Below are 23,250 nucleotides of genomic sequence, written 5' to 3'. Positions count from 1 at the left end.
GCCAATGCCCTCCCAGGCCCACCCATGGCTGAGCCCCTGCCCAATCATGTGAAATCCATAGATTTGGGCCTAATGAATGTATTTCAATTAACTGATTTCCTTATATGAAGTGTAACTCAGTAAAATCATTGAAATTGTTGCATGTTTCGTTTCAATTTTTGTTCATTATATCTCTATGTCAGACCTATGTGTGTCTGTGTGTGTCTCTGAGTTGTTGGTATTGATGCACGGTGCTCTTTCAGGGTTCTCTCTGACCTGGTCTCATACATAAACATGGGAATACAAACGGTAATCAAATCAAAACACTTTGATTTAATATAAACTACACACATACACACATGTGCGTGCACAAATACATGCACACATAGGGCTACAGGCACAAACACAAACACGTGCGGTCACAAACAAGTACAGACACACACACACACACACACACACACACACACACACACACACACACACACCTAAAGCACAGAGGATGGTCGAACCACTGATCAGTTGACCTGCTAAAAAATGTATGGGGCAGAGAGATGAAAGGAGAAACGCAATATGGAGTGAGAGATGAGAGAACAGGTAGAGAAAGAAAGAAAATTGTGAAAATAAAAAGTTGAGATGAGAGCTGAGGAGAGAGGGAAAAGGATGGCAAAGGGGAATGTACGAAGGAAACAAAGAGAGCAAAGGGCGGGTTGATGTTTATTGTCTTGAGTCTTGTCCTGGATAGGTCAGCTTGCAAAGTCAAAATTGGTTATTATTGAAAAAATACATGAAAAAAAGAATGAGCTTATAGGTCTTAATTGGAGGTTAAGGTTAAGCATTAGGGTTAGCAGTATGGTTGGGGTTAGGGTTAGGTTTAAAATCAGATTTTATGACTTTGTGGCTGTGCCAGCTAGTGACTACTATGCAAAGCTGCCTCCAGAACAAGATTCATGGTAAAAAAAAATAGAGAAGTTAGTAGCAACACAAAACATGTTTTCAGAGATGAACCAGGGAAAAGCTCCCATATGAGATAAACCTTGAAGAATGTTTTAACTTCTATCTATACACCAGTTATGTTTCTTCCATATTGATTTGTGGTTGTGAGTGCATTTTCTTAAAGTCAAATTTCACTGCTGCTCTATTTCACTATATATGGCCATTAATATGTTATTAACATATCATATGTGTAGTAAAATGTTTTAATTTCCTCATTACACACAAATACAAGTGTTTCTGCCCCTCACAGGGAAAAACGGCCAGCTACATTTCCTGGTTGTAAGCAAACCACAATGTCCAGAATTCATTGCGATTTGGAGCTGTATACAGTTGACGTAAGAAAAATCTAAATGTCTGTGTTTGTGTAACGGATGTGAAACGGCTAGCTTAGTTAGCGTGGGCGCTAAATAGCGTTTCAATCAGTGACGTCACTTGCTCTGAGACCTTGAAGTAGTAGTTCCCCTTGCTCTGCAAGGGCCGCGGCTTTTGTGGAGCGATGGGTAACGATGCTTCGAGGGTGACTGTTGATGTGTGCAGAGAGTCCCTGGTTCGCGCCCGGGTATGGGCGAGGGGACGGTCTAAATTTGTACTGTTACATTGGTGCCGTGACCCGGATTACTGGTTGCTGCGGAAAAAGGAGGAAGGTCAAAAGGGGGGTGAGTGTAACGGATGTGAAACGGCTAGCTTAGTTAGCGTGGGCGCTAAATAGCGTTTCAATCAGTGACGTCACTTGCTCTGAGACCTTGAAGTAGTAGTTCCCCTTGCTCTGCAAGGGCCGCGGCTTTTGTGGAGCGATGGGTAACGATGCTTCGAGGGTGACTGTTGATGTGTGCAGAGAGTCCCTGGTTTGCGCCCGGGTATGGGCGAGGGGACGGTCTAAATTTGTACTGTTACATTTGCAGCCAGCATTTTCAGACAGAGGATTTCGAAACGGAACTGAAGTCTCACTGATGGGGTTGCAATGTCGTTGAGCTTTGAAAATTGATGATATTCCCCTTCACCTCAAAGAGGAAGGCATCTGATCCGCGCAGCAGAAAATAAGTTAAGCTGAGGTAATGTAGCTAACTTTACCTAGCTAACTAATTAACTAGCTAGATAACTAGTGAACTACATTTGTTTATCTAAACCAAAATCTAGTTAGCTAGCGTTCATAATATGCTGGCTAGACATTTCAAAGCATAACAATGTCATCAGCCAGCTGCTATCTGGCGATGTGATTTTTAACTTTGCAAGCTAACATTAGCTTCGTTAGGTTATGTTAGCTAACCATTAGCTAGCTAGCTAACTAACTATCGTAGAGGCTATGTGTTCTACTTAAGAGTATGATCCCATCAACATCTTCAGCGGCATCAACATCAAGCTCAGCACCAAGAACCTAAAATCTACTAAATCTTTCCATATCTCCATAATGAGCAAATAAATAACCTGGAGCTAGGCACAAACATGGCCCGTGTCTTGTTGTCATAGTTGGTGTGTTTACAAGTAGGCTACAACTTCTACTGTAGTTTTCTCTGTATTATGGAGGCTTAGTTAATTGTTCATGCAAGGCTTGAAGTTTAAATTGGGAAAAAATAGGTATTAATAAGGAGGGGATGAGGTGGGTATTGTGTGAAGGTTAGTATGCATGATCTATTGACATGAATGGGGTGGGTGGATATAGTATCTTGTTTGAGTGTGTATTGATGGGGACAAAGTAGTAAAATGTTGTCTAATCACTGACTTCTGTGTGTCCTACACACTAATCCTGCTGCTGCTGATGATGATGATGGCTTTGACACCGGCTTTAGTAGTACAGCGCCTGTAGACCCACTGGATGAAAGCTTTCAGCCTGAAATAAGCTCAAGCTCAACATCTGAATTTGAAACAAGCCAGGACAGCCAAAGGTATTTATGAAAGCACAATACCCTCTTTAGAAAACAAAATCACCAATACACTAAGCTGTCTACAAGACAAGTGCTTATGACATTTTTCACACCCTTCCAGTCAGTTCTTTGGCATGGGGGGAAAGGGGCTGTTCGTATACTCTTCATTCTATTCCCTCTATTGTTGGTAGTTCTTGTCTACTCAAAAGCACAACTGTATGTGCTCATACACAACAATACACAACTAGACTGTTTACAAGTCAAGTCCCACCTCAAACTTTTCTCATCTTTGCTAACAGCCCATCTCAAAGCCCCATTATTGACTCTGAGTGTAACGAAACACATACCAGTCTATTGAACCCTTTTTTTGTTTACAGATGAACACAGATCATTGTATGGTTACACATCCTCATAATCAGTCTTCATGTTTTACACATCGTCATGATCAGTCTTAATGGGTTTTCCAGGAGACTTGCAGTACAAACAAATCTTCTGCAAGAGGTCGAAGCAGTGGGAGGTGAAAAAGTGTATGAGAGGCCACATGGCTGGGAACTGCAGAAAAGAGCAGACTGTTGTCTACAAGGAGCCAGAGTCACAGCTCCACTAAACATCTCTGCCAACATCACCACAGCGCCAAAGCCTGCTAAACCAGCTATAATTTCCCAACACAAGAAGAGGTTCACCAGCTGAAAAACATTCAGGAACCTACCTGGAACATTCAACCAACATAACATCCATATTTTGTAATACAATATGTAAATGCATAGTATGCTTACAACTGCATTGTGGTATATATGTTGCTAGCTGTTGTACATACAGTTGAAGTGGGAAGTTTACATACACTTAGGTTGGAGTCATTCAAATTTGATGTTCAACCACAAAACAAATTTCTTGTTAATGAACTATAGTTTTGCCAAGTCGGTTAGGACATCTAATGTGTGCATGACAAGTAATTTTTCCAACAATTGTTTACAGACAGATTATTTTATTTATAATTCACTGTATCACATTTCCAGTGGGTCAGAAGTTTAAACAAACTAAGTTGACTGTGCCTTTAAACAGCTTGGAAAATTCCAGAAAATCATGGCTTTAGAAGCTTCTGATAGGCTAATTGACATCATTTGAGTCAATTGGAGGTGTACCTGTGGATGTATTTCAAGGCCTACCTTCAAACTCAGTGCCTCTTTGCTTGACATCATGGGAAAATCAAAAGAAATCAGCCAAGACCTCAGAAAAAAAATTGTAGACCTCCACAAGTCTGGTTCATCATTGGGAGCAATTTCAAAACGCCTGAAGGTACCACGTTCATCTGTACAAACAATAGTACGCAAGTATAAACACCATGGGACCACGCAGCCGTCATACCGCTCAGGAAGGCGACGTGTTCTGTCTCCTAGAGATGAAAGTACTTTGGTGCAAAAAGTGCAAATCAATCCCAGAACAACAGCAAAGGACCTTGTGAAGATGCTGGAGGAAACCGGTACAAAAGTATCTATATCCACAGTAAGACAAGTCCTATATCGACATAACCTGAAAGGCCGCTCAGCAAGAAAGAAGCCGCTGCTCCAAAACTGCCATAAAAAAGCCAAACTACGGTTTGCAAATGCACATGGAGAAATGTCCTCTGGTCTGATGAAACAAAAATAAAACTGTTTGGCCATAATGACCATCGTTATGTTTGGAAGGAAAAGGGGGATGCTCGCAAGCCGAAGAACACCATCCCATCCGTGAAGCGGATGGTGGCAGCATCATGTTTTGAGGGTGCTTTGCTGCAGGAGGGACTGGTGCACTTCACAAAATAGATGGCGTCATGACGAAGGAAAATGATGTGGGTATATTGAAGCAACATCTCAAGACATCAGTCAGAAAGTTAAAGCTTGGTCGCAAATGGGTCTTCCAAATGGACAATGACCCCAAGCATACTTCCAAAGTTGTAGCAAAATGGCTTAAGGACATCAAAGTAAAGGTATTGGAGTGGCCATCACAAAGCCCTGACCTTAATCCTATAGAAAATTTGTGGGCAGAACTGAAAAGGTGTGGAGGCCTACAAACCTGACTCAGTTACACCACCTCTGTCAGGAGGAATGGGCCAAAATTCACCCAACTTATTGTGGGAAGCTTGTGGAAGGCTACACGAAATGCTTGACCCAAGTTAAACAATTTAAAAGCAATGCTACCAAATACTAATTGAGTGTATGTAAACTTCTGACCCATTGGGAATGTGATGAAAGAAATAAAAGCTGAAGTAGATTATTCTCTCTACTATTATATTGACATTTCACATTCTTAAACTAAAGTGGTGATCCAAACTGAACTAAGACAGGGAATTTTTACAAGGATTATACTGTGTGGCAAAAAAGTATTTAGTCAGCCACCAATTGTGCAAGTTCTCCCACTTAAAAATATGAGAGACGCCTGTAATTGTCATCATAGGTACACTTCAACTATGACAGACACAATGAGAAAAAAACATCCAGAAAATCACATTGTAGGATTTTTAATGAATTTATTTGCAAATTATGGTGGAAAATAAGTATTTGGTCAATAACAAAAGTTTATCTCAATACTTTGTTATATACCCTTTGTTGGCAATGACAGAGGTCAAACGTTTTCTGTAAGTCTTCACAAGGTTTTCACACACTGTTGCTGGTATTTTGGCCCATTCCTCCATGCAGATCTCCTCTAGATTAGTGATGATTTGGGGCTGTTGCTGGGCAACACGGACTTTCAACTCCCTCCAAAGATTTTCTATGGGGTTGAGATCTGGAGACTGGCTAGGCCACTCCAGGAACTTGAAATGCTTCTTACGAAGCCACTCCTTCGTTGCCCGGGCGGTGTGTTTGGGATCATTGTCGTGCTGAAAGACCCAGCCACGTTTCATCTTCAATGCCCTTGCTGATGGAAGGAGGTTTTCACTCCAAATCTCACGATACATGGCCCCATTCATTCTTTCCTTTACACGGATCAGTCGTCCTGGTCCCTTTGCAGAAAAACATCCCCAAAGCATGATGTTTCCACCAACATACTTCACAGTAGGTATGGTGTTCTGTGGATGCAACTCAGCATTCTTTGTCCTCCAAACACGACAAGTTGAGTTTTTACCAAAAAGTTATATTTTGGTTTCATCTGACCATATGACATTCTCCCAATCTTCTTCTGGATCATCCAAATGCTCTCTAGCAAACTTCAGACGGGCCTGGACATGTACTGGCTTAAGCAGGGGGACACGTCTGGCACTGCAGGATTTGAGTCCCTGGTGGCGTAGTGTGTTACTGATGGTAGGCTTTGTTACTTTGGTCCCAGCTCTCTGCAGGTCATTCACTAGGTCCCCCCGCGTGGTTCTGGGATTTTTGCTCACCGTTCTTGTGATCATTTTGACCCCACGGGGTGAGATCTTGCGTGGAGCCCCAGATCGAGGGAGATTATCAGTGGTCTTGTATGTCTTCCATTTCCTAATAGTTGCTCCCACAGTTGATTTCTTCAAACCAAGCTGCTTACCTATTGCAGATTCAGTCTTCCCAGCCTGGTGCAGGTCTACAATTTTGTTTCTGGTGTCCTTTGACAGCTCTTTGGTCTTGGCCATAGTGGAGTTTGGAATGTGACTGTTTGAGGTTGTGGACAGGTGTCTTTTATACAGATAACAAGTTCAAACAGGTGCCATTAATACAGGTAACGAGTGGAGGACAGAGGAGCCTCACAGGCCTGTGAGAGCCAGAAATCTTGCTTGTTTGTAGGTGACCAAATACTTATTTTCCACCATAATTTGCTAATAAATTCATTAAAAATCCTACAATGTGATTTTGGGGATTTTTTCCCCTCATTTTGTCTGTCATAGTTGAAGTGTACCTATGATAAAAATTACAGGCCTCTCACATCTTTTTAAGTGGGAGAACTTGCACAATTGGTGGCTGACTAAATTTTTTGCCCCACTGTATGTCAGGAATTGTGAAAAACTGAGTTGAAATGTATTTGGTGTATGTAAACTTCCGACTTTAACTGTATGGACAGTGCCTTCGGAAAGTATTCAGACCCCTTGACTTTTTCCACATTTTGTTATGTTGCAGCCTTATTCTAAAATGGATGGAAAGAAAACATTATCCTCAACAATCTACACACCATACCCCATAATGACAAAGTGAAAACAGGTTTTTAGAGATTTTAGAAAAAAAATTAAAAATAAAAAAGACCCATTATTTATGTAAGTATTCAAACTCTTTGCTATGAGACTGTTTCCATTGATCATCCTTGAGATGTTTCTACAACTTGATTGGAGTCCACCTGTGGTAAATTCAATTGATTGGACATGATTTGGAAAGGCACACACCTGTCTATATAAGATCCCACAGTGCATGTCAGAGCAAAAACCATGCCATGAGGTTGAAGGAATTGTCCGTAGAACTCAGAGACAGGATTGTGTCGTGGCACAGATCTGGGGAAGGGTAACAAACATTTCTGCAACATTGAAGGTCCCCAAGAACACAGTGGCTTCCATCATTCTTAAATTGAAGGAGTTTGGAACCACCAAGACTTTTCCTAGAACTGAGCAATCGAAGGTGAACAAGAATCCGATGGTTACTCTGACAGAGCTCCAGAGTTCCTCTGTGGAGATGGGAGAACCTTCCAGAAGGACAACCATCTCTGCAGCACTCCACCAATTAAGCCTTTATGGTAGAGTGGCTAGATGGAAGCCACTCCTCAGTAAAAGGCACATGACAGCCCACTAGGAGTTTTCCAAGAGTCCTAAAGGACTCTCCGACCTTGAGAAACAAGATTATCTGGTCTGATGAACAAGATTTTACTATTTAGAATGCCAAGCATCACGTCTGGAGGAAACCAGGCACCATCCCAACGGTGAAGCATGGTGGTGGCAGCAACATTGTCTGGGGATGTTTTTCAGTTGCAGAGACTGGAAGACTAGTCAGGATTGAAAGGAAGATGAATGAAGCAAAGTACAGAGAGATCCTTCATGAAAACCTGCTCCAGAATGCTGGAGCACTCAGGACCTCAGACTGGGGCGATGGTTCACCTTCCAACAGGACAATGATCCTGAGCACACAGCTAAGATAACGCAGGTGTGGCTTCGGGACAAGTCTCTGAATGTCATTGAGCGGCCCGGCCAGGGCCCGGACTTGAACCCGATCCAACATCTCTGGAGAGACCTGAAAATAGCTGTGCAGCGACGCTCCCTATCCAACCTGACAGCTTGAGAGGATCTGCAGAGAAGAATGTGAGAAACTCATTCAGGTGTGCCAAGCTTGTAGCGTCATACCCAAGAATACTTGAGGCTGTAAACGCTGCCAAAGGTGCTTCAGAGAAGTACGGAGTAAAGTGTCTGAATACTTGTGTGAATGTCATATTTCAGTTCTTTATTTTTTTAAATAAATTTGCAAAAATGTCTAAACGTGTTTTTGCTTGGTCACTATGGGGTACTGTGTGTAGATTGAGGGGGGGAACAATGTAATCAATTTTAGAATAAGGCTGTAATGTAACATGGGGAAAGTCAAGGGGTCTGAATACTTTCCAAGTACATTGTATATAGTGGTGTTTTATATATTTTTTTACAAATGTATTGACAAGTGACGACAGCTGTATCAGAAACCAATAAAGTGTTGATGACAACTTCTGGATCAATTCATTGTGAAATTCTTGAAATGTATTTGGATAAACTAGCTTCAAGCTTAATGCTAAAATAAATTATGCAGGGAGTTGGTGTATCATTTAAACTTTAATTTGAGGCAAGTAAACATGCTTCAGTAAATTAGTCTGTCAAGATAGCAAATAAATAGACATGGCTTGTATTCAAAACAACGTTTATTTGTTTCAATGTGAGTTTACACAGCAGGAACAGTTATGCCAATTTATTACATACAGTACTAGTCAAAAGTTTGGAGACACCTACTCATTCAAGGGTTTTTTTTTTTTGTAACTATTTTGTGCATTGTAGAATAATAGAAGACCTCAAAACTATGAAATAACGCATATGGAATAATGTAGTAACCAAAAAAGTGTTAAACAAATCCAAATATATTTGAGATTCTTCAAAGTAGCCACGCTTTGCCTTGATGACAGCTTTGCACACTCTTGGTATTCTCTCAACCAGAAAATAATAAAAATCAAGAAAACTCTGGAATTAGTAGGTTTGTCCAAACTTTTGACTGGTACTGTATGTATAGTTCTTCTTTATTTTCCTAATGAGTGGCACTGAGGCTAGCTAGGCTAGTTAGCCAGCTAGCTATAATGCTAGACTACAGTACATTTTAGGTTTAGCAAACATTCCTAGCTACAGTGCCTTGCGAAAGTATTCGGCCCCCTTGAACTTTGCGACCTTTTGCCACATTTCAGGCTTCAAACAAAGATATAAAACTGTATTTTTTTGTGAAGAATCAACAACAAGTGGGACACAATCATGAAGTGGAACGACATTTATTGGATATTTCAAACTTTTTTAACAAATCACAACTGAAAAATTGGGCGTGCAAAATTATTCAGCCCCCTTAAGTTAATACTTTGTAGCGCCACCTTTTGCTGCGATTACAGCTGTAAGTCGCTTGGAGTATGTCTCTATCAGTTTTGCACATTGAGAGACTGAAATGTTTTCCCATTCCTCCTTGCAAAACAGCTCGAGCTCAGTGAGGTTGGATGGAGAGCATTCGTGAACAGCAGTTTTCAGTTCTTTCCACAGATTCTCGATTGGATTCAGGTCTGGACTTTGACTTGGCCATTCTAACACCTGGATATGTTTATTTTTGAACCATTCCATTGTAGATTTTGCTTTATGTTTTGGATCATTGTCTTGTTGGAAGACAAATCTCCGTCCCAGTCTCAGGTCTTTTGCAGACTCCATCAGGTTTTCTTCCAGAATGGTCCTGTATTTGGCTCCATCCATCTTCTCATCAATTTTAACCATCTTCTCTGTCCCTGCTCAAGAAAAGCAGGCCCAAACCATGATGCTGCCACCACCATGTTTGACAGTGGGGATGGTGTGTTCAGCTGTGTTGCTTTTACACCAAACATAACGTTTTGCATTGTTGCCAAAAAGTTCAATTTTGGTTTCATCTGACCAGAGCACCTTCTTCCACATGTTTGGTGTGTCTCCCAGGTGGCTTGTGGCAAACTTTAAACAACACTTTGTATGGATATCTTTAAGAAATGGCTTTCTTCTTGCCACTCTTCCATAAAGGCCAGATTTGTGCAATATATGACTGATTGTTGTCCTATGGACAGAGTCTCCCACCTCAGCTGTAGATCTCTGCAGTTCATCCAGAGTGATCATGGGCCTCTTGGCTGCATCTCTGATCAGTCCTTGTATGAGCTGAAAGTTTAGAGGGACGGCCAGGTCTTGGTAGATTTGCAGTGGTCTGATACTCCTTCCATTTCAATATTATCGCTTGCTCAGTGCTCCTTGGGATGTTTAAAGCTTGGGAAATCTTTTTGTATCCAAATCCGGCTTTAAACTTCTTCACAACAGTATCTCGGACCTGCCTGGTGTGTTCCTTGTTCTTCATGATGCTCTCTGCGCTTTTAACGGACCTCTGAGACTATCACAGTGCAGGTGCATTTATACGGAGACTTGATTACACACAGGTGGATTGTATTTATCATCATTAGTCATTTAGGTCAACATTGGATCATTCAGAGATCCTCACTGAACTTCTGGAGAGAGTTTGCTGCACTGAAAGTAAAGGGGCTGAATAATTTTGCACGCCCAATTTTTCAGTTTTTGATTTGTTAAAAAAGTTTGAAATATCCAATAAATGTCGTTCCACTTCATGATTGTGTCCCACTTGTTGTTGATTCTTCACAAAAAAATACAGTTTTATATCTTTATGTTTGAAGCCTGAAATGTGGCAAAAGGTTGCAAAGTTCAAGGGGGCCGAATACTTTCGCAAGGCACTGTAGCTAGCGAAACTTGGCTAGCTTGGCTTGTTGTGGTACTAGCAAGGCCGTTATGGCTGAATCGATCACTAAATTGTACTGTACTGAACAATATTGCCTTGCGTAAAAAGAGAGCTGGTATAGTTACAGTAGCTCTGTACCGACCGCAAAACAACTTACTTATTTGTCATTTGCCCTCCCGAGTCCTCTTCCAGCTGGTTTGAGCTGCTGCCACTACTTGCTGGACTCGCAATTACTTTTCTTTCTTGCTCTTCAGTGTTTTCTGGATCAAATAAATAGGGCTGTATGTTCCTATGTAAAATAACAACAAATACATTGTCATCCAGCTCTTCTTGGAAAAAGGAATCATCAGAAGAAGCCATTGTAACTAAATATTTAGCAATCTCGGATAGACACTGCACGTTAACATAGCTCCCATGAACCTGTAAACGTACAGAGGATGGGAACAAGGAAATAGGGCTCCCGTTGGCTGTAATCTTTAAAAAACCAGGGACAATGAGTCAACCTAGATATCCAGCAATGTCCTGGCAGATAGGAACATTCTTGTAACAAGTCCAATGGCTCTATTGAACAAGGACAAACATATCTACTCGCAGCTAGCGTGATCATGCAATCGGCAAAACACAAAATCCACAAAAATTGCTACAAAACATGAATCCATTCATTTTTAGATCAGACAGCAGGCTCAATCATTGGTTGAACAAAAATTCTAAAATACTGCAATAGTGCATAATTATGTCTGAAACACCCTCTCATCCCTCTCATCATAATTATGTAGGGAGACAGAAAAAAACACCCCAGCGGTGACATTTCCCTTTAAGATCTCTCCCTCCCTCTACACATCTCTCTCTCTCTCGCTCTTTCTCTCTAGGTGATTAGCTAGAATGGTGCTCCAGATGGTTAGTAATTATCAAATTCTCCAATTACTTGGGTGTGTGTTAATAATGATCAAATGTGCAGATCAGTAATGACCATAAAGGAAAACAGCTGCCTCTAATCCACAGGGAGAGAGGTGGGAAACCTGAGAGAGAGTTATTGCGTGTGTGTGTTCAGGACTTCATTACTACAACTCCATATAGGCACTCAATCACCAGAGTAGACTGAATGTGCATCTGGATCAGAATGTCCTTTAGTCTGAGTTTAGCTTTTAGTGCCCAGACGGTATTTTTCTCCCTGTATGTGTGTGTGCCTGCTTGCCTGTGTGGTCCTGTTGCAGGGGCACAGTGCTGATATTATACTTGCATTTATCAACCAAAAGTGACGCAATTAAAACCGTAATGAATTCATTAGTCTGCGCAAATCAAATATTAACAATGACTGAGCTGAAGTCAAACTCTAATTATCTGAGTCAGAGAATCACACATTCATATCGCTTTCTCACACAAACACACACATCTCACACAGTTATTTTGCTGCCCCTACCCCTTTCTATCTTTGCAGTAGTGTGACTGACAGCTGAAGAGGGAAGTGTTGAGAGCTCTGTTTATTCCCCACACTTGGATCAGAGGTGTGTGTATTTGTGCGTTCTTGTCTGTGTGTGTTTCAAATCAACTCAAGTCAAATTGTATTAGTCACATGCACCGAATACAACAGGTGTACTGGGAAATGCTTACTTACGAGCCCCTAACCAACAATGCAGTAAAAAAAGTAACAAGTAATTAAAGAGCAACAGTAAAATAACAATACCGAGACTATATACAGGGGGGTACGGGTACACAGTCAATGTGTGGGGCACCGGTTAGTCAAGGTAATAGAGGTAATATGCACAGGTAGAGTTATTAAAGTGATTAAAGATAATAAACAGAGAGTAGCAGCGGTGTAAAGAGGCAGGGGGGGGCAATGCAAATAGACTGGGTAGCCATTTGATTAGATGTTCAGGAGTCTTACGGCTTGGGGGTAGAAGCTGTTTAGAAGCCACTTAGACTTGGCGCTTCGGCACCGTTTGCCGTGCGGTAGCAGGGAGGACAGTCTGACTAGGGTGGCTGAAGTCTTTGAAAAATATTTTGGGCTTTCCTCTGACACCGCCTAGTATATACAGTGGGGCAAAAAAGTATTTAGTCAGCCACCAATTGTGCAAGTTCACCCACTTAAAAAGATGAAAGAGGCCTGTAATTTTCATCATAGGTACACTTCAACTATGACAGACAAAATGATTTAAAAAAATTCAGAAAATCACATTGTAGGATTTTTTATGAATTTATAAGTTTATCTCAATACTTTGTTATATACCCTTTGTTGGCAATGACAGAGGTCAAACGTTTTCTGTAAGTCTTCACAAGGTTTTCACACACTGTTGCTGGTATTTTGGCCCATTCCTCCATGCAGATCTCCTCTAGAGCAGTGATGTTTTGGGGCTGTTGCTGGGCAACACAGACTTTCAACTCCCTCCAAAGATGTTCTCTGGGGTTGAGATCTGGAGACTGGCAGGCCACTCCAGGACCTTGAAATGCTTCTTACGAAGCCACTCCTTCGTTGCCCGGGCGGTGTGTTTGGGATCATTGTCATGCTGAAAGACCCAGCCACGTTTCATCTTCAATGCCCTTGCTGATAGAAGGAGGTTTTCACTCCAAATCTCACGATACATGACCCCATTCATTCTTTCCTTTACACGGATCAGTCGTCCTGGTCCCTTTGCAGAAAAACAGCCCCAAAGCATGATGTTTCCACCCCCATGCTTCACAGTAGGTATGGTGTTCTTTGGATGCAACTCAGCATTCTTTGTCCTCCAAACACGACGAGTTGAGTTTTTACCAAAAAGTTATATTTTGGTTTCATATGACATTCTCCCAATCTTCTTCTGGATCATCCAAATGCCCTCTAGCAAACTTCAGATGGGCCTGGACATGTACTGGCTTAAGCAGGGGGACATGTCTGGCACTGCAGGATTTGAGTCCCTGGCGGCGTAGTGTGTTACTGATGGTAGGCGTTTGTTACTTTGGTTCCAGCTCTCTGCAGGTCATTCACTAGGTCCCCCTGTGTGGTTCTGGGATTTTTGCTCACCGTTCTTGTGATCATTTTGACCCCACGGGGTGAGATCTTGTGTGGAGCCCCAGATCGAGGGAGATTATCAGTGGTCTTGTATGTCTTCCATTTCCTAATAATTGCTTCCACAGTTGATTTCTTCAAACCAAGCTGCTTACCCATTGCAGATTCAGTCTTCCCAGCCTGGTGCAGGTCTACAATTTTGTTTCTGGTGTCCTTTGACAGCTCTTTGGTCTTGGCCATAGTGGAGTTTGGAGTGTGACTGTTTGAGGTTGTGGCCAGGTGTCTTTTATACTGATAACAAGTTCAAACAGGTGCCATTAATACAGGTAACGAGTGGAGGACAGAGGAGCCTCTTAAAGAAGAAGTTACAGGTCTGTGAGAGCCAGAAATCTTGCTTGTTTGTAGGTGACGTGGCGGATGTGTTTTTATCTACCCTTACCACCTGGGGGCAGCCCGTCAGGAAGTCCAAGATCCAGTTGCAGAGGGAGGTGTTTAGTCCCAGAGTCCTTAGCTTAGTGATTAGCTTTGAGGGCACTATGGTGTTGAACGCTGAGCTGTAGTCAATGAATAGCATTCTCACATAGGTGTTCCTTTTGTCCAGGTGTGAAAGGGCAGTGTGGAGTGCAATAGAGATTGCATCATCTGTGGATCTGTTGGTGCGGTACGCAAATTGGAGTGGGTCTAAGGTTTCTGGGATAATGGGCCTTGACCTGTTTAAAGGTCTTACTCACATCGGCTGCAGAGAGTGTGATCACACAGTCTTCCGGAACAGCTGGGCTCTCATGCTTGTTTCAGTGTTATTTGTCTCGAAGCGAGCATAGAAGTAGTTTAGCTCATCTGATAGGCTCATGTCACTGGGCAGCTCTCGGCTGTGCTTCCCTTTGTAGTCTGTAATGGTTTGCAAGCCCTGCCACAACCAACGAGCATCAGAGCCGGTGTAGTACGATTCAATCTTAGTCCTGTATTGACGCTTTGCCTGTTTGGTGGTTCATTGGAGGGCATAGCGGGATTTCTTATAAGCTTCCTGGTTAGAGCCCCACTCCTTGAAAGCAGCAGCTCTATCCTTTAGCACAGTGCAGATGTTGCCTGTAATCCATGGCTTCTGGTTGGGGTATGTACGTATGATCACTGTGGGGAAGACATCATCGATGCACTTATTGATGGAGCCAATGATTGATCTGGTGTACTCCTCAATGCCATCGGAGGAATCCTGGAACATTTTCCAGTCTGTGCTTGCAAAACAGTCCTGTAGCTTAGCATCTGCTTCATCTAACCACTTTTTTAATGATCGAATCTCTGGTGCTTCCTGATGTAATTTTCGCTTTTTTATCAGGAATCAGGATAGAATTATGGTCACATTTGCCAAATGGAGGGGGGGGGGGCTTTGTATGAGTCTCTGTGTGTGGAGTAAAGGTGGTCCAGAGTTTTTTTCCTTCTGGTTGCACATTTAATATGCTGATAGAAATTTGGTAAGACCGATTTAACTTTCCCTGCATTAAAGTCCCTGGCCACTAGGAGTGCCGCCCCTGTGTGAGCATTTTCCTGTTTGCTTATGGCGGAATACAGCTCATTGAATGCAGTCTTAGTGCCAGCATCAGTCTGTGGTGGTATGTAGACAGCTACGAAAAATACAGATGAAAACTCTAGGTAGATAGTGTGATCTACAGCTTATCATGAGATACTCTACCTCAGGCGAGTAAAACCTTGAGACTTCCTTAGATATCGTGCACCAGCTGTTATTTACAAAAATACATAGTCCGCCGCTCCTTGTCTTACCAGACGCGGCTTCTATCCTGCCGATACAGCGTATAACCAGCCAGCTGTATGTTGATAGTGTCGTCGTTCAGCCACGACTCCGTGAAGCAGTTTTGAATGTCCCACAGGCAGTTAAATCTTCTGTGTTGGTCATCAATTTTATTTTCCAAAGATTGCACGTTTGCTAGCAGAATGGAAGGCAGTGGGGGTTTATTCGATCGCCTACGAATTCTCCAAAGGCAGCCCGCCCTCCGGCCCGTTTTCTCCGCCTTCTCTTCACGCAAGTGACAGGGATCTGGGCCTGTTCTCGGGAAAGCAGTATGTCGTTCACGTCGGGCTCGTCGGACTCATTATAGGGAAAAAAAGGATTCTGCCAGTTAGTGGTGAGTAATCACACTTCTGATGTCCAGAAGTTATTTTCAGTCATAAGAGACAGTAGCAGCAACATTATGTACAAAATCAGTTTAAAAAATCAGTTACAAACAACGCAAAGAAACTAACAAAAACACAATTGGATAGGAACACGTAAAACGTCAACCTTCTTCTCGGCACCATCTTAAAACTGTTTTGATGTACAGGTATATTTCACTGATAGGTTAGACATCAGACGAAACACCAGTAACGATAGAGCACAGTATAATATACACACACATACCAGCAATAGGCTGAAACAGCAGAACTGTGACTGTGTCTGGAAGTTTGGCAGTGGCAGTTTGGTATTCAACACAATACGTGCCAAGAGGTGCCAGTCTGAAATGCTTTCAGTTGGGCCTGATTGTGTGTGTGTGTGTGTGTGTGTGTGTGTGTGTGTGTGTGTGTGTTCCACCACATCAGTGTTAGACTGGTTCAGTGCTGACCACCACAAAGTGTTCTACTGATCACCACTAATGTCCTTCTACAGCACTGTTCAGACCCCTGGTGACTAACTGGCTATAGGCAAGTCAATATTGGACACTTGCCATATAAGTGACGGCTGCCGTTATGGCGGTGTGCTGCTATAGTAATCAAATAGTGCACCGGTTCCAATTGGCTCATTCATCTTCCCTCCTCTCCCCTATAACTATTCCCCAGATCGTAGATATGAATGAAAATGCGTTCTCAGTAAACTTACCTGGTAAAATAAGGGTAAAAGAAACAGTCTAAATGCTGAAATGCAGTTGAAATAACCCCATCAGGCCACTTTAAGGCAATGAACAAAATGGGTACTGCGTTGTGCTGACAAACCTCTCCAAACAGACAGACAGAGAGAGAAGAGCTGAAGGGGTAAGGAGTCCCTTGCCTTGAGGGGTATAGAGAATTCCTCTCTCTCCCCTCTCTAATTCCACCTCTTTTTTTTCTCCTACTCTCTTTACTTCTTTCTCCTCACTCCCCCTCTTCCCCCGCTGCTCTTAAACCCTCAGGCCTCAGATAACTATAGGAAAGTAAGCTTTGTAGTGATAATGAAGGTTGGAACAATGACTAACCAGTGATGATGCTACAGGAGCGTTGTACTAATGATGATAATAATGTACATATGGAAACAACTTGGATACGGCCTCAGGACTCCACAAGTTGGTTCAATTGTTAAAGACTTTGTTAAAGACTTGTTCAAGAACGACAAGACTCCACGCACTGTATAGTTTGTTAACTAAACTTTACGTCACACACACAAATAACAACACACACATTATTATTAAAATAACCAACTCATCAAGCTTGGATTATTTGAATTAGCTGTGTAGTGCTAGGGCAGGACCCAAAACATGCAGGACCGAGTTTGGGAGACCCTGCTGTAGAAGATAGAGGTTCTGTTCCCTCATGACACCCTCTTATCAGACCGAACATGACAGCCTGGTAATAGGAACAGTAAACACACACTCACACGGCAGCTGCTCCTCTCTTCCGTCAGCTCTGCCAGTTCGTCTCATTCTCACATTAACAACTCATAAATAATGTGTGAATTACTTGAGACCCTTGGAGCATGCCCAAACCCCCCCCCCCCCCCACCCCACACACACACACACACAGATGTAGAGAAGGTGATAAAGTCTGGGCATTGAGAGGTCAACTCAGACTAAAGGCCAGTTTAATCCAGAGACCCAGGCTACATTGGCACTAAGGAAAGGTTACGAGGATACTCTGAAAGGTTAGGAAGTGAACGTTATTTATATTGAAGATACCTAGAGGTAATTGGACCTCTTTGAAATGAAAATGGATGGCATGTAACCTTTCCCCTCCAAAATGATAATCAAAACCAAATTAGCAGGGAATATTAAAATCAATTCTTAGTCGTCTGAATGTTGCAGTTGGGATTTCTATCAAATCAATCCGTGGTTGAGAAACACTGCTGTATTCATACCATATTCATGCTATCTTCTAGAGGGCGGCATTTACCAATTTAAGCGTTAGGGGCCGTCCACACCACTGAGCAATAATAAGAACGGTCCACACCAAGGACGATAACTATAATGATAAACTTTGGCGAGCATCCACACTAGCTGAAAGTTTATCGTTCTACAGTAGCCTACACCTGTCAATCAACAGATCAAAGCATCCTACTGCACACTGTATAGGCCTATTATTAAGGTGGTAACACAGACCATTCAGTGGTTCAGGGTGTGTTTGTCGTCATAGTGACAACTGCTAATACTGCTTCAATACTACTATGTAGGCTAATGAAAAATATAATATAGAAACTCACATTTAAATGAAATGCTGTTTAGCCTTCACATCTTTTACATCATGACATTTCTTGCCTCATTGCTCAAGTGGTTTGCAAGTGATTCCCATTTTTCTAATGGATGTCAATTCGTTTGGATATTCTTTTTCACTGTGCTCATCACTGTCTGTCCTGTGCAACCATTTAATACATCCGAGCAACCATATTATCATCACTAACCAGTGATTCATTCTCTCAGCAACTTACCCCGACAGTTGATTTGGCCTAGGCCAATTTTACATTCAGCAATTAGCCTGCTTCTCTCCACAAAAAGCCTATTAGGCCTAATATTAAAAATACATATTTTTTGCGGGTACTATTTAATGAATCTGCCAGTTGAGGACTTGTGAGGCGTCTGTTTCTCAAACTTGACACTAATGTACTTGTCCTCTTGCTCAGTTGTGCACCGGGGCCTCCCACTCCTCTTTCTATTCTGGTTAGTTTGCTAGTTTGCTCTGTTTTGAGAAGGGAGTAGTACACAGCGTTGTACTAGATCTTCAGTGCCTTGGCAATTTCTCTCATGGGGTCTTCCTGGTGTCCACACATTTCTCAGAACAAGAAAAGACTGACGAGTTTCAGAAGAAAGTTCTTTGTTTCTGGTCATTTTGAGCAAGTAATCGAACCCACAAATGCTGATCCTCCAGATACTTTAAATCGGAACAACAGTTTTCAACTGTGCTAACATAATTGCAAAGGGGTTTTCTAATGATCAATTAGCCTTTTAAAATGATAAACTTGGATTAGCTAACACAACGTGCCATTGGAACACAGGGGTGATGGTTGCTGATAATGGGCCACTGTACGTGTAAAATCTGCCATTTCCAGCTACAATAGTCATTTACAACATTAATGTTAAAATATTTTTTTACTAATCAGATTTATATGAAATAACAGGCGGCCTAGGATAAACTTATCGCTCAAAAAGGAAAGGAGAACAACTCGTAGGCATCCAGATAGTCCAGCCATCCACATGGACTGTTATCTTCTCCATTCTGTCGCAACTCCTCCAACACCAGATTTAATTCATCTATTTACTTTTTTACGCATTGAGGAACCATCTCCTATCAACTCCAAAATTCCATTGAACTTTTATAGGCTCTCTTCCACAGACAGAGACTGCAAGAAACCTTTACATTATTGTGAAGATCATTTTTCACAAGCTGTGTTCCTTGCTTAATTGTATGGCGCCATGCTTATTTTTTGGTGCTTTGAAAGCAACTGGGAACTCAGATAAAAATTTTAAAAAAGTTAAAATCATGACATCAGTGATCTTCAGGTCGGAAAGTCTGAGCTTTAGAAAGATGCCATAGTTTCCGACTTTGAATTTAGAGTTTAATCTGAAGTCGGAAGAAAGCGCACTGAAGTTGGAAGTCGGAGATTTCAGAGTTCCCAGTTGTTTTGAACGCAGCAATTCTGTTGCGCACCAGCGCCTAACGTTGTCACTACACATGCTATTTTATTCGCCAGATACTCTACACGCCCACCTTCTGGATACGCCAAACACAAAGAGGGACTGATCGAACAGCCAATGGAAAGGCAAATGCTAAATGCCCACACAGTTGGGCTAAGCGAGGAGATGAAAGAGAGCAGGGTTGTACATTAAAGTTCCACATAGTCAAATTCAATACCTAAATACTGACAAATGCTTACATTTAATCGATAAAAAATTACATGACCCTCCCCTGGATAAAAATGAAATAAATACTAAACCCTCCAGCTGACTGAAATTGAAAAAGCATGACACTCCATTTGCCTCCAGGTAACAATTGCCTAAATTTCGAATGATCCCTTAGAAGGATAGTCTGCCAGCACCACCATCTGTAGAGAAAGAAGGTTCCACCTGAGCACCAAAGTATCTTAGAAGGCTTGGCATTTTCCACATAAACATACAAAAACATACACACACACACACAGGTACATTACCGGTGATTGGTTGGAGGCCGTGAGACAGAGTGGTCCCCTGAAGACACCTTTCACACGCCGGAAGTGGCCGTTGCTCAGGTGTGTGGAGCTGATGACCTGGTAATAGCACGTGCTGCACGACATCCGACCTTGTGGGGCCACGCTCCCCCATGCGCAGGGGTTCGCGTGTTGCGGACGTCGGTCCGTACGGCTTACCGGACTCTTCACCAGCTGAAGCAGAGTCAAGTGTCCGAGTCCGACCAAGTGGAGGGGAGGCGAGGATATTCAGCTACTGCTCCGGGAAAATGGAACTTCAATAAACTGTTTCTTCTTTATTATTAAATTAATCATTCAGGTTGCTTACATAAATAAGCATGAGTAATGCACTGAGGGTCCGTTAAATAGTTAGGGCGGTAGGATTTGTAGCCTGTTGATGCCCTAGGTTGCCATGGCAATGTTCAAGTAAAATGAGAAATCTAGCTCCTGGTAAAGAATAGTTATTATTTATATATCTCTTTCCGTCTTCCCTTTCCCCTCTCTCGACTATCCCTCTCTCCTTTCAGTTCTGGGGAGAGGCGAGGGTGTTTAGTGTGGCGGTATCTGATGGCATTGAGAACGTCTCGAGCAGATTTACCGAGCAGAGTTAGATGCTGTCGACAGGTGTATTGCGCCCCTGGAAGAAAAAAAAACGTTATTTTCCTGATAGATTCCAGACGGTTTAGTTCGTGGGTGTATAACTGTAAATCCAGTCACCGAGTTTATAGTTATCTCTGGTGCATGCAGACACAGGTGCATCAGAAGCTGTGTCCGTTCTCTGAAAAGAGCGCGTGAGTTTTTGGTGTTTGCTGTTGCAGCACGGAGTGTTCAACAAAGCTACAGAGGCTGTTCCCCGATAATCTGTCTCGTCTCTTTCGTTGGTGGAGCTGTCACTGTGACACGCGCGCTCCAGTCACCCGGGTTCCGGCGCAGAGAAAGAGAGGAGGAGGGGGGTATCGCTCATGCCTCGGTTCAGTCGGAGTAATCAGAGGCGCCTTTTCACTCTCTCTCTTTCCTCCGCACACTGTGAGAAGGAACGGGGTCGATGAGGAGAGAGAGTCCCGTCTGCGTAATCGGTGCTGCACTACAGCTAAAACCGGTTCTGTTGTGTCTGACAATCAATCAGGTGTGTGTGTGTGTGTGTGGCACATGTCTGTTTGGGGACGGTGATCCAGCGAGTCTTCCAGGAACTTTCTCCCCGTCCGACCGCCCGCCCTCCCTCTTTCCTTCTCTTTTCCCTCCCTCATCATTTCATAGCAACCATCAAATTAAAAGCGCCAATTCACTAAGAAAACCCAAATGGCTCTTTTCACAGAGCTGATCGGCTACTAGTCAAACATTGGTAGTCAACTCGTATCCGTTTTAGTATCCATAACCGTTGTGCAAACTCGATTTATGAGGAAATGGGACAACAAATGACAGCGATGGCAACGTTTGGGTGATAACACATTTGGGTGATAACACAGTCAGTCCTGTGAAGTTCCAAATTATTTATCTGAAAACCCATTCTAAACATTTTGGTAGCAGTGTTTTGAATGAATCCCTCCAGTGTAACAAACAGTAATGTACAGTAGTCTGTGTTTTTGACAGCTTGTGTGTGCTGTCTGAGGAGAAAGTTTGAATTGGGACCCAGAAGTAAGATGTTTGTACCATTGGGTGTGAGTTTTTAAAATTGTGTGTGTGGATTTGAGAAAAGTTGTTCTAAGAATTGTGTCAAAGCCATTGAAAAAACTGTAAGCATTTATAAATTCGTAACATATTGTACGAAATACAATTCGTAGCATATCATGCGAAATGGATGATGTTAAACACAACTGTTCACAGTTTTTAGCGACCCATTTTGGCTCGTGAGCACTACAGATCTTAATTTGAGCCAATTTGCTACATCAGGAAAATAATCATGCTGCAACAGGAAATTTGAATTATTATGTCGTTTCTAATCAATGGATATTTTTTGTAGGAGTTGATACATTTTAGGTTAGGATAAATCAAGTCTGAAAGTTAAAAGGTGAAATTACGAACTTTAAAAGCCTTTTAAAACCTTGAATACACTACAAGTTTGCATTTCCTGCTTTGCAGGTCAATTCTCATAAACAAAAGAATGATCAAATTAAGATCCTACATCTGTACTTTCAAAACTACTGGCTGAAATGATACAAAACCTTTGGATCATCATATTAATTAGCTGGACAAATAGAAAACAAGAACCACTTGACAATGAACGCCTGACTGCAATTGGGGCAGCAGGGTAGCCTAGTGGTTAGAGCGTTGGACTAATACCCGAAAGGTTGCAAGATCGAATACCCGAGCTGACAAGGTGAACATCTGTCATTCTGCCCCTGAACAACTGACTTGCCTAGTAAAATAAATAACATTTTAAAAAATTTAAAAAATGATGGGAGAGATCTAGAAACTGTAATGTTTGGTGACTGAATGAACTAAGCACAAACACAACTTGCTCTATAAATAGTTTGAAGAAATATGTGAAACATAAATGTCTTTAGTGAATGCCATGCCTTCACAGTGTGTGATGTAACTGTCTGTATCAGGATGTCCTGAATCATCCCATCACATCCTCAGGGACTTTCTACTGCCCATAAATATAAAGATACAATACAGGAGGTTTCAGTATGAAACTAGTCCATCTATATATCTATTCCAATATAGAGTTGAGGTTTACATACACCTTAGCCAAATACATTTAAACTAAGTTTTTCACAATTCCTGACATTTAATCCCAGTAAAAATGTCTTAGGTCAGTTAGGATCACCATTTAATTTTAAGAATGTGAAATGTCAGAATAATAGTAGAGAGGATGATTTAGTTCAGCTTTAATTTCTTTCATCACATTCCCAGTGGGTTAGACGTTTACATACACTCAATTAGTATTTGGTAGAATTGCCTTTAAATTGTTTAACTTGGGTCAAACTTTTCAGGTAGCCTTCCACAAGATTCCCACAATAAGAATTTTGGCCCATTCCGCCTGACAGAGCTGGTGTAACTGAGTCAGGTTTGTAGGCCTCCACGCTTTTTCAGTTCTGCCCACAAATTTTCTATAGGATTAAGGTCAGGGCTTTGTGATGGCCACTCCATCATTGTCCATTTGGAAGACCCATTTTTGACCAAGCTTTATCTTTCTGACTG

At 42.1% G+C, this 23,250-nt stretch overlaps 1 protein-coding gene across 1 annotated transcript in view; it reads right to left on the bottom strand.

Annotated features, from left to right (window-relative positions):
- LOC118946512 (uncharacterized) overlaps positions 1–21,291 on the bottom strand; it is a 62,519-nt gene extending 41,228 nt beyond the window's left edge. Inside the window, exon 1 of the mRNA XM_036971627.2 lies at positions 20,092–21,291. Within this exon, the coding sequence (XP_036827522.2) occupies positions 20,092–20,214 (123 nt within the window). The 5' untranslated portion in view covers positions 20,215–21,291. The remainder of the gene's footprint in view (positions 1–20,091) is intronic.
- Between the last annotated feature and the right edge of the window lie 1,959 nt (positions 21,292–23,250).

The sequence above is a fragment of the Oncorhynchus mykiss genome, chromosome 3, assembly GCF_057628025.1.
Source record: "Oncorhynchus mykiss isolate SJ-2025 chromosome 3, ASM5762802v1, whole genome shotgun sequence".
NCBI lineage: Eukaryota > Metazoa > Chordata > Actinopteri > Salmoniformes > Salmonidae > Oncorhynchus > Oncorhynchus mykiss.
This window is presented reverse-complemented; position numbering and strand designations above follow the sequence as displayed.